Raw genomic sequence first — 13093 nt, 5'->3', positions numbered from 1 at the left:
TCTTCATAGAAGAACCATTTAAGAAATAATTACCACCTACAGGACATTTTGGGATCTTTTGCAAAACTGTATTTTTACATTAGGTCACTTCAAATCCTTTATATAAAATCCATCCTAAGAACCCAGCTAACTAACTGGCACGGACTCTAATGATTCACCTACCTAGTAAAATATAACATTACAAGTATGGGTCCTTGGTCAGAGGACCAGGTGATAGAGTCATATTGGAAATTCAAGCTCACTGTCACTATTAGAAAATAACTCCAAGTACTATGTCCTCTGCTGATTGGTTAACTGCATTGTTCTTGCCTATGAGACTCTGTCATCTTTAGTAGAATTGCTTAGCCTTTCTGTTTTCTCTTGGTATTTCTACCTCAAATAGAAAAACTTTCCCAGAATGTAATAATAATTTTTAAGAATTGGTGTGGAAAACACGTGCACATGATGAAAGACAGCCATGCAATTGAATTGTCAATGATGAAGAAAGCACCTTCAGATGAAAATTGTATGTTTGCTATGAGACTGAATTAAAAAAACAAGCTGGACTAATGTTCTCACCTCTATATTAGCAAGAGGAATGCCATCAACTGCACTCAGAGCAATCCAGAAACAACAACTTCCTCTTTCGGATGCCATTTCCTTTTCATACCAAATACTATCTATCAGCCACTGGTAGTTCCCTTTGCCATGACTGAAGTTTGCATCACAACAACATATGTGGCCAGGGAAAGTTACACTATGGATGAGTCATCATGATATGCAGCCCTTTGTAAAAGTCTGTGGACATCCCCTACTCGCTATAATTATACAGTATAGGCAGATGCTGGCAACCCAGGTTGAAAACAACTAAATATCAGTTCCTACTACACCAAAGCAAAGGCAGATTTTCCTGGGAGTTCATTTCACGGGAAATAGAGGAACTCATCCCCTCTCCTCCAATGACTGATGAAGAGATAAAGATATTTTCAGGATATCACACTTCAGAAGGCTAAGCAAGATACAATATTTGGAAGGAGTTTGGAATTTAAGTCTCTGCTACTTGCCCCTGAGTGATCCTGAACAAATAACCTAAATTCAATTAGGTTCAATTAAACTTCAATTTTTCTCATCTCTAAAATGAGGGTGATGATTTCCTCCTTATAAAATTATGTTGTAAAGATGATGAGGCTTTTTATATATAAAATATATGGCTCAGAAGTGGATTATCTTGCTTAATAGACAGTGTAAACAAATGTTCAGAACATAAGCGAAATAGAGGCCTTCAAAATAAAAAAAATAATAATTAGGTAAAAGTATGTGGTTCTTCTAAAGAAAATGATTGGACCAGGTGCAGTGGTTCACATCTGTAATCCCAGCAATTTGGGAGGTCAAGGCCGGTGGATCACCTGAGGTCAGGAGTTCGAAACCAGGTTGACCAATATGGCGAAACCCCATCTCTACTAAAAATGCAAAAGCTAGCCAGGCATGGTGGCAGGCACCCATACTCCCAGCTACTCAGGAGGCTGAGGCAAGAGAATCGCTTGAACCCAGGAGGTGGAGGTTGCAGTAAGCTGAGATCGCACCACTGCACTCCAGCCTGGGCGACAGAGCGAGACTCCATGTCCAAAAAAGAAAGAAAGAAAGGAAGGACGGAGGGAAGAAAGTGATTAAACTAGTAGTCTTGATATTTTAAAAAGCGTAACTATATTTTATTATACTTTTAAAAAATGCTTTTGGATACTTTGGGCCACTTTCCCCTTACTCCATTTTTCTCTATTGTTCTATTGTATTATCAAGTTCACAGACCCTGGTGACTAATGTTGTTGGAAAAAAAACTATATATGGCCCCATTTCTATATATATGGTTACATATAGGAATGGGGCCGTGAACTTCTCAGTGCCTAGTCACTCGAAGGATGTTCTTTTGCCTCAGGTTTCCTCCTTCTTCTCTAGTCTGTATCTGGGAGAGGTACACACATACTCAACCATTTGATTACATTGAGCATTCCCAAACATTTTGATATATTGGTGCTGGCATACTTAGGAGGTAGCTTTTGACTTATAGCAAATTTTCATCTTGAAATAATTAAAGGCCATAAATATCTATGTCTGTCGTGCTGGTTTATTTTTCACCTGTGTCCTTTCAGCCTACATTTTTCTATATTGTTCTATTGTATTATGAAGTTCACAGACCCTGGTGACTAATGTTGTTGGAAAAAAACACTACTCAACAAAAGTATAAAATTAATTACAAATGCATAGGTGGAAATTTTTAAAATATGAGACTCACAGGCTTTCCACTATTTGATATTCTCTTTACAGGGTGAAATTGATGCACAGCAAAGCACACCAGGTACGTGCTCATGGGAACAGACTTCTCGAAAGTTGTTCGATTCCATTTATCATCCACTGACTCTTCTTTCTATTGGAAACAGAAGATAAACTTTTATCTACTGAAAGATCAATCATATATATATATACACACACACACACACACACACACACACACACACACACACAAGACAAACAAATAAATGGTTGCCCCAAACATTGCTTTCTAGTCAGAAGTCCTTTGTCAAAGCTTAGAGGTAAAATTGTTTGTGGTGATGTTGAAAAGACTATAGGAAAATTTACTTTGTTTTTAGAACAGTGAAAGGGTGAACTATATATTGTATTAGGTTTTCTAGGGAGAAATACAATTTTGACTGGACTATCAGTTGAATAGGAGTTTATCTGCCTACACTAAAGACATCATGCCGACCATAATATTTGAGAGTGCTGTGATCTCCTAATGAAAAGCAGGCTTGTGCTCAGGTATTGGCTGATTCGGGGCAATTACGGTATCTGGTGTAGCGGAACGTTGGCTTCTCTTTTCTATCTTTGGTTGTCTACAACAAAGACCAAAGGTATGGTCACCAAAGTCAGTACCTCGGTCTCTGTGGACAGAGAGGATTAGCATTGTTTGACACAACTACTGACCTTTCTGGCTTCTTTGGTGCATGCCAGCTCTGCTGTCCTCACTGTGGATCACCAATCCTAAGACTTCAACCATGAATACCTGCCCAACTCCTGCTTCCAGTATTTAAACATTTCCACATCTCCCGCAGCCACTCTCTTTGGGAAGGTTTAAAACGAGATTAAGTGAGGGAGGCTGGACTAGAATGGGTGCCACTGACACTTCAAGCATGTTTGTGCATGCACTTATATAATCGTGATGGGGCTTCAGGCTCCATTACTCCACCATAAAAACCTAATAGTGTTAGTTTGGATCTCCTAAGAACCCAGAATATTCTCCTTCTTCCAAGACTACTATCTGGATCTAGTAGAAGGTTGACGTGTAGCTGCAAAATGAAAAGGCCATAAGGGAAGATCTTGAGCAGAAGTTGGTGAATTTGCCTTTTCCCCCCGCCCCACCTTCATCTAGATCAGTGTATCACACTTTAAGTTTATCCTTTCCTTTTTCTTCTCTGATCAAACCTTAGAAGAAAATAAGCTGATAATTAATTCTCACTGAGGAATGGATGGCCGCTAAGATTACATTTTGATCCTCTTAAGCGTTTTGCTTTATTTTGTTGTTGCTTTTGCAAGGAATATTTTATCATTTAAAAAGATGAATTTTAACGATAATATTTCAAACAGTGGATCAGAAAGATGAGACACATAATTTGGGGCTGCTGTCCTTCTATTATACCTAAAGATGAGCCTGACCGTTTTACGTGTCATGTATAAAGTATATAAACCTCAACTTTGAGATAATGACACTCTTGGTAACAACATTATCCATTATGAAGATAAGGCACGATAACAGAGAAAAGTGTTTTATGTTAATGAATAATTCATACAGGCAGAAATTATCATAACCTGTAATTTTTTTCTCCAGACATATAACAAGCACTTCCCATTCACCAAAAGAACCTATAGGCAAAGTGTTCCCTGGAGTTTGCTTCCACAACCCAGTATTTAAGTGATGATTTTTTTATATAGTAGCTTTATCTTTAAAAAGAAAGAAAGAAAAACTGGGTTTATATTCTTGAAAACTAAATAGTGAGTAGCTGTCAAATATTTTCAAGTCTGTAATTCCATTAGTTTGCCAATACTGTAATTTTTCACGACTCAGGGATTCTGGCAGCTAAGCAGAGTCCAAGCTGGTGTATGTGTTTATTATACTGTCTCTTGGGTAGAAACACCGATGTGTCTTTCTTATTGAACTGTGATATCTTAAAGACTTCTGGGACTCAAAGAAAAAGATTGCCAAAATGTATTTCAGTTGACTAAATAAATTATTACTGCACATTTAGTTTTAGAATTCAATGGGTTCCCTTTCACAGAAAATCAGGTAATTGAACTAATATTGTCAACGGATTATCTGCATAAACAAAACATTTAAAAAATACTTACCGCCACTGGCATATTTGAAAGTGCTCCATATTCTTTGGGATGGGTGATAGATATTGTGTAAGTTGCCTTTTTGTTGGGCTCATCAAAACAAGGGAAGGATTTCCTGGCATCTGTTGGTTCATGATCGGTGGCCGCTATGCTCCTTAGAAACAAACACACAAACAAAATGCATGCTACCACCTCTGACAACCCCTATGTTATTCCTTGGGAAAAAAAATCAACTATGCAATTATAACTATTACATTTCTAAAATTGAGGTTCCATCTAGAAAACTATCAAATATTTGTCAAAGGCTTTCCTGGAATTTTTAAGGTTAACACATTGTTTAAAAATCCTGAGACAGATTACTTCAGATATTTCATGCAAATACTTAGTTGTCAAAAACCACAATTACCTTTGCACCAATCTAACAGCTATTTTGGTGCCATGAAAAAATCTGTGTATGAGCAACAACAAATCCAATTATGAGTTAGTACTCTCTCCACCCAAAACCCATTGAGCAACAAGTAGATAAACACAAAGCCAAACTTAAAAGCTTATTTCTAACTGGCCTTATGGGAAGTGAGCAGCTGTCTTCTGTCACAGAGTGGAGTTCATTCCAGAGTTTCCAGTCCCTGTCCCTAATGGCACATTCTTTCTTATTTATGTTACACCAGGGACAAAAGCCCCAGTTTCATTTCCATGTGAAGGCAGTGCTGATTAATCTCCTAGGTGATGTAACCTTTGGTCTAGTTTAAAGCTCACTCTTGAAAAGAGACAGCAGCATTTTTGTTTTTAATGGCTCTAACTAGGCATATGCTTGTGCAAACTAAAATGTTAATGTTTAGTAGTTTCATAATTTCAAGGTGAAAATAGTATTTTCTGAGCAATTGCTCAAAAAATCAATAAGCATACACTTTTTACATGTAAATATAGTAAGAGAATAGTGTATATTTGCTCATTAGAAAATGAAGCAAAGTTAAAAGTATAAAAGTAAAGAAACGGTAATTTCTATTCATTAATAATTTGTGTAGGGAAAAATTTTGTCCTTCAGGAGTCTCAAAACTTAGAGATATCATAAAGAATATCAGGCTAAATTATTACATCATCCATTCATCCAACAAATATTTATTGAGCCCCTTTCTCACACACACACACACACACACACACACACACACACAGAGACACAGACACGCACACACGTGCACACACATACGCACACACACACAAGCACCTATGCATGCATGCACACATCTACAGACATTTTTTTGGCTGTTGTGGAAACAACAAATCTGTATGAAACTGCCTTTGCAAAATTATAACAGAGGAAATTATGACAGTGAAAAAAGTCAGAACTAACTGACTCCATCTTGCATTTAACCTTTAAGCTGTACTTGTTCATTCCTGAGAGTAACCCGAACTAATGTTGGGAAGGAATTCAGTTCATGGTTTGACTCTGAAACAAAATTGATAATAGCCCCTTCCTGAAAAGACCCCCCTCTTGCCTGGAGATCAGTCTGCCTTTGCAGGACTAACAAATTAGCCACAAGATTAGAAATTACAGTTTAAGGGCCATGCAGCCTCTGGCTTCAAGAGTCTCAACCTCCTCAAATTGCTCATGGAGATAACATTACTACTGTAAAACCTAAAATCAGTGCTGGAGATATTTTGCAGACTCTGCACTTTATGGATTAGCGGACACCACCCAGACCAGTAATCTGGCTCAACCAGTTCTGCCATCCCACCCAGGAACAGAAAACAGAAAGAAAAACTCACTTCAACCCTCTGGGACTCCATTTCCAACCTGACCAATCAGCACTCCCCACTCCCCAAGCTCCTACCAGCCAAATTGTCTTAAAAACTCTGATCCCCAAATGCTCAGAGAGACAGATTTGAGTAATAAAAAAACTCTGGTCTCCTACACAGCCGGCTTTGTGTGAATTATTCTTTCTCTGTTGCAATTCCCTTATCTTGATAAATCAGCTCTGTCTAGGAACGGGCAAGGTGAACCCATTGGGTGGTTACTTAATAGAGAAGATTAAGATTAACACTTCCAGGGTGTTAGACAAGAGACACACAAATAAATAAATAATTTAGGAGAGGGATGAGAGCTAAATAGAAAATAAGCACTGGAAGTGACAGAGAATGACTAGGAAAAGTAGTAAGCAACATTAGGTAGAGTAGTCACAATCTTTTGGAATAAGTGGTGGTTTGCCACGATTGGAATAATGAGGAAAAGCCAGGCAAGTGGAGATTCAGGAAAATATGTTCAAGTAGAAGGAACCGTAAACCAAAGTCTGTAAGGTGAAAAAGAACCTGATGTGGCTGAAGAATTGAAAGGTGACTAGTGTGGCTAAAGAACACTGAACCAGAGGGACTGGAGCCAGAGATGAGTTTGACATGAGGTCAGCAGAGGCCAGAGCAGGAAAATATCAGAGGCCATGAGAAGAGCCTGCATTTTATTTTGGTTCAAGGATTTATTACAGTCAAAGATTTGACTGCCTTTGGGCAAATATGGGAGTACTGGAACATCAAAATAAACAATGGGATTATAGCTCATTGAATAAATCAACAATCTCTGAGTCCTGACTCTGATTTTTTTAAATGAATAAATAAATGGGTGAGAAGGGGAAAGTGCATCCTTACAGTAGATTGCCTACTAGTAATTTTTGAAGGAAAAATTGATTTTAAAAAATCATCAGTGGGTGCCAAAACAAGGGGGTTAAACTTTGGTGAGGAAGGAATATTTGCAAGCTTTCAAAAAAAATCTCCCTGAAAGTTACCTAAAGAGAAACATTGTAACTTTATAATGGAGACACTTGTTGGACACTACCTTAAGCAAGCTATCAAAGGAAGCATCACTAATCATAGTTCAAACCAGCACAATGTGTCTCTAATGTGATTTCCTGAGAGAGGCACATCACATCTGTGATAGTCCTCACAAAAATAAAAAATAAAAAATGCTTAACTTGCATTTTTAAATCATGAGGAAAATCAGACAAGCTAAAACTGAGGGACATTCTCAAAATAGCTGGCCTGTATTCTTCAAAAAATATTAATGTTAGGAAGACAAAGAAGGACTAAGGGACTGGTTTTGGTTTAAAGGACTCTAAAAGGGCATAACACTAAATACAATGCATCATTCCAGACTGGGTACTGGACTGTGAAAAAAATTGCTTTAAAAGACATCATTAAGGCCAGGTGCAGTGGCTCATGCTTGTAATCCCAGCACTTTGGGAGGCTGAGGCAGATCACAAGGTCAGGAGTTCAAGACCAGCCTGGCCAAGATGGTGAAACCTCATCACTACTAAAAGTACAAATTTAGCTAGGCATGGTGGCACGTGCCTGTAGTCTCAGCTACTCGGGAGGCTGAGGCAGAAGAATCACTTGAACCTGGGAGGAGGAGGTTGCAGTGAGCAGAGATCGTGCCACTGCACTCCAACCTGGGTGACAGAGCGAGATTCCACCTCAAAAAAAAGGCATCATTAGGTTAGTTGTTAAAATTCTATTAGGGACTCTGAATTAGATAATTGTATCAATGTTAAATTTCTTGATTTTGATAACTGTACTATGGTTATTTTAGAGAATGCCCCTGTAGTTAAGAAATATGCTCTGATGTTAAGGTGTAAAGCGAGAGGATGTTTCCATGTGTTCTGGAAAGGAAGGAGGTACAGGCTAAAATATAAACAATTGGTGAATCTAGGTTAAGTATTTCTAGGAATTCCTAGTACCATTCTTGTAACTTTCCTATAAGTTTGAAATTGTGTCACAATAAAGTTACCCAAGAAAACCCTAAATTAAGAATTCATTCTGTAATAAAACAATCAATAATTAGTTTTGGGACATTAACAGTTTAGTCAATTGAAGTTTCTAAACATCTTGCAGATTGTAGTTAATTGCAAATATAGCAGACTCTAAAGAAGCCTGTACACTTTCCCATAGTATGAAAGTTTTATAATAAGATCCACTAAGCTCCAACCGCATGTTTAATCAGCTGCCTTTTTCTTTTGAATTCTTCTGGCTTCTGATTTCTTCCAGAGGCAGAGGAAAAGGAAAAGTCACTCCCCGCAAGAATGTCTCAGCTGAGTCACACCTCAGAAATAGGCCAGCTAACTAATTTGAGAACATGAGTGTGTGTGAATATGCGTGCATGCGCACACACACACATCATTGTGTGTGGGAGATGAGAGGAAGGAGGGAGTGAAATTACGCTTTTCTAAGCTGTAGCCATGGGGTATGTTTTCAAATACTCTATTTTACTCTTGGCTGGATACTAGTATATATATATTCCTAAGAACCTAGGAGAGAAAAGAATTTTCAATCCTTTTCTCACCTTCTCTCTTTAAAAGACATTCTGCTTGACTGTAGGATAAAAATCTTCCTTCCTAAATTAGCATCTTCCTGAGCTTTCCATTGGACATGGAACAGAACAGTGTGGGAGATTTCTCTGCACAGTGTGTTTGGTCCAGCTCGGTGGTCCTCTCAGCAAACGTCAATCACAGCAAGTCTAACTCAATCACAGTGACCCAGATGTAGATACAGTGACATTCATCAACCAGAAGAGCTATATAATTTTTTTTTTAGTGTGAAGATAATATGATTTTATGGGGAAAACTCTTTTCTAAGAGCAAAATTTCTTACATTCTAATCCTACTTCAGTCACTTAAGTGTGCTCTTGGCCAAGTCACAAAACCTCAGACTTTCAGTGTCCTCATCTGTAAAACATGGTTATCAGAGTATGTATGGTATCTTCCCAGCGTTATGGGGAAGTGAGAAGGGGTAGATTACATGTGGTAATAGATTTGAAACTCCCTTAAAATTTGCATGGTGGAGTTAGGATATACCTGATTCTACATCTTATAAATCTAGAACACTAACTGTGCTTTCTGATATACCACTTTCACAATCTAAAATATTTCAGATTAATTCATTTGACTGTAATATATACTGGAAAAAATGACTTGGAGTATATATACTATAGGCAATATAAGCATTTTTAAAATGGTAACCTGTTCTTTTTCTCATGAACTTCAGAATAACTCGAAAAGTTCCATTTTACATGTCCTAAATTCCATCAGTCAGCCCTAAACTTTTTTAAGCGTTTGCAAAGTTGAAAGCAAGTAATAAGAGCTAACTAGCAACACAAAACAATTCTAGATTACAACTTCTTTGGGAAAGTTTTATTCAGTTATTAAAATCAGATGACTTGTGTTGCAAATTAAGAAAAAAGGCTGACAATGGCACAATATGTTCAGGAGTGCCTTGTGGTATGTCCTGAATAATTATTACGCAGGCAAATGTGTTGGAGTAAACCACTTTCCCACAAGGGCCTCCCTATGTCACATTAATAGGTCACTTACTAGACCTAGCACAATAAAATGATAGGTTATGCAATTTAGTGATTTCCAAAAGGAAAGAGCATTTCTCTAGGATCTCTAAGTGGATCAGATCAAGGTGACTTTAGAGAAAACTGAGGGAGAAGGGGCGATGACGCAACTTATGGTTTGGATCACTCTGAATCAACTCTAAAAGCAAAAACCAAAATATGTACCTAATTATCTCATAAATCATCTGGTGTGCTGTTTTCAGTGAAGACTTTCAGGCTGTGGAGGTCAATTTTATAAGCTGAACCAGCAAAACAAACAGCAAGTTTTGGATGAAATCATTAAACGCTTCTGATTCAGGAGAGGTAGTCACAATTGCTAGGGGTCTATATAGACTAAATAAAGGATTCCAGAATTATGTAGGGGAGCTGATCGGTGCAAGACAACTCCTCTAGATTGTTCAGACCTCTAAGTATTTTTTTTTAATAGAGTTGAGGTCAGTCACAGCAGACCTCTATGTAATTTTATGGTGGTTTGAATAAATTTCTTTTTGCTTTTTTTTTTTTTTTTTGCTTCCAGAAAATGATCTTTCTCACAAAACCCATTATTACAAGTAAATACCAATATAAGAACAAGTCTTTTACAAGTTTGAAGTTATTTCTTATGGAATTGTTATTTGTAACACCATGACTGTAACCCACCCTACCTGGATCAAAGAGAAACTGAATAAATCCCAGTGCATCTCCTCAATAGCGTACTGGGCAGCTGTGAACTTCACGGGAAAGTTCTCTTNTAGCCTCCTACAACAAGCAAACAAGACCAAAAAGAAATATATATATGTATATATTTTGAGATAGAGTCTCGCTCTGTCACCCAGGCTGGAGTGCAGTGGCACGATCTCGACTTACTGCAACTTCTGCCTCCTGGGCTCAAGTGATTTTCCTGCCTCAGCCCCTCAAGTAGCTAAGATTACAGCTGCCTGGCACCACACCTGGCTAATTTTTGTATTTTTAGTAGAGACAGCGTTCCACCATGTTGGCGAGGTTGGTCTCGAACTCCGGAACTCAGGTGATTCACCCGCCTCAGCCTCTCAAAATTCTGGGATTACAGGCACGAGCCACCTTGCCCAACCGAAAATCTATTCTTTATTGACATTTTTATTGACAATGGGATAATAGCTCATCATACCAGTCTAAGAATATAATGAACAAGCTGACATACAACAACAATTTCAAGATCAAAACTACATGTGCTTGAGTATACATACGCATCCAAGCACGTAAGACTACATTACATGAGGCTGGGCACAGTGGCTCAAGCCTGTAATCTCAGCACTTTGGGAGGCTGAGGTTGGTGAATCACAAGGTGAAGACCAGCCTGGCCAACATAGTGAAAACTTGTCTCTTAAAAATACAAAAATTAGCTGGGCGTGGTAGTGAGCACCTGTAATCCCAGCTATTCGGGAGGCTGAGGCAGGAGAATTGCTTGAACCTGGGAGGCAAAGGTGGCAGTCAGCTGAGATCACACCACTGCACTCCAGCCTGAGTGACAGAGGGAGACTCTGTCCCAAAAAACAAACAAACAAAATACATTACACACAAACACAATGATGATCACACACACATATAATGACGATCATCTCACTGACATTTCCACTCAACTCTAAAATATTTATTACAAGCTCTAACCTTGTGCTTCAGACTTACTTATACAAGTGCCTACTGGTCATCTCTTCCTAGGTATCTGACAAGCCATCAACACATCTGACACTGAACTTATGACCTTCCCTTCTAAACTGACTACTTCCCATCTATTCCCAATATCAATTGATGTGAAGGCTAGCTGGGGCCTCCTAGACCCATAACTTTAACTCACCCTTCCTCATAGTCAATCTATCTGCAAATCTTGACTACTTTACCTCCAAACTATTTTCTCCATTGTGCCCTCTCTTCTTTAGCCTGAAATCACTTTTCCTATCTAATCCTTACCTTCACTTTCCTGGACTGCTGCAATATCTTTCATATACCCAAATGTATAGTTGAGCTAACTCTTCCTTTCAGCATCCATATCCAAAAAGTCACTGGGTAATTTCTCCTTCATAATACCTATCATGGCTATTTTTCTTTTCCTCCATTTGGGTTTTTCTCAGTGATATCTAGCTAGCCTCTTCGTATAAACTTCCCCTACAAACTAATTTTCTTGTCCCCACTATGCTTTTCTGAGTCAGTGCCTTTCTTTTTTGCCTGCATTTACTGTCTCACTTGTCTCCGCTGCTGAAATCCCACCACAACATCAAAATTAAGCTTAAATCCTACTAGTGCTATGAAGAACACCTTGAAAGCTCAAATTAGAAATGATCTCTTTAAAATTCCAGTTGTACTTCCTGTCAATTCCACTGTTTCTCTGCCTTGAAACTATGAAGATTGCATTCCTAAGTACAAATATATATATATATATATACCTATAAACTCTTCCCCTCCACAAGGTGGGGAGAAAAGAAACCAAGGGAAAGTTTTCACCCTAAGGGGGAATGTAGAGGTGTTATTGGTGGAAGTTAGGCTCGTTTATGAGAAAGGAGCTGTGGTAATGCAGCATTTGTCAGAAGATACTAGTCATGTGAGAGCTTATGTGAAAGTATTTCCATATATTCCATATTTATGTGAAAATATTTCCATATATTCCATTTACTGTGTGCCAAACAGTAAACAAGAGATGTGTATCTCTACTCTTAAGAACCCCATAGAAGAATCCACAGTCACAGATAACTGGGAAACTACATAATGGACATTATCATATAAAAACCTCTGAAAACCCTATAAATCCCAGCTACTCAGAAAGCTGAGGTGGGAGGATCACTTAAACTCATGAACTCATGAGTTCGAGCCAGGAGTTCTACCCCAACCTGGACCCCATCTCTTTTTTTTTTAGAGACGTGGTCTCGCTATGTTGCCCAGGCTGGAGTGCATTGGCTATTCACAGGGGCGATCCCACTACTTATCAGCACGGAGTTTTGACCTGCTCCGTTTCCGACCTGGACAGATTCACCCCTCCTTAGGCAACCTGGTGGTCCCCCGCTCCTGGGAGGTCACCATATTGATGCCGAACTTAGAGCGGACACCCGATGGGCATAGCACACTACAGCCCAGAACTCCTGGGCTCAAGCAATCCTCCCACCTCAGCCTCCTGAGTAGCTGGGACTATGGGCACACGCCACCACGCCTGGCGACACCATCTCTTTTTAAAAAAAAAGTCTCTTGGCCGGGCACGGTGGCTCAAGCCTGTAATCCCAGCACTTTGGGAGGCCGAGGCGGGTGGATCACGAGGTCAAGGGATAGAGACCATCCTGGTCAACATGGTGAAACCCCGTCTCTACTAAAAATACAAAACATTAGCTGGGCATGGTGGCGCGTGCC

The 13093-nt window shown here is 38.9% G+C and overlaps 1 protein-coding gene across 1 annotated transcript in view; it reads right to left on the bottom strand.

Annotated features, from left to right (window-relative positions):
• Positions 1–13093, bottom strand: part of LOC108290095 (glutamyl aminopeptidase) — a 91839-nt gene that overhangs the window by 72854 nt on the left and 5892 nt on the right. The window contains exons 2-3 of the mRNA XM_017509812.2: positions 4378–4519; positions 2270–2401 (exon numbers count right to left, since the gene is read on the bottom strand). Of these exons, the coding sequence (XP_017365301.1) occupies positions 2270–2401; positions 4378–4519 (274 nt within the window). The remainder of the gene's footprint in view (positions 1–2269; positions 2402–4377; positions 4520–13093) is intronic.

Source organism: Cebus imitator, unplaced genomic scaffold (genome assembly GCF_001604975.1).
Source record: "Cebus imitator isolate Cc_AM_T3 unplaced genomic scaffold, Cebus_imitator-1.0 Scaffold17, whole genome shotgun sequence".
Lineage (NCBI taxonomy): Eukaryota > Metazoa > Chordata > Mammalia > Primates > Cebidae > Cebus > Cebus imitator.
Note: the sequence above shows the minus strand (reverse complement) of the source record. Positions and strands in the feature narration are given on the sequence as shown.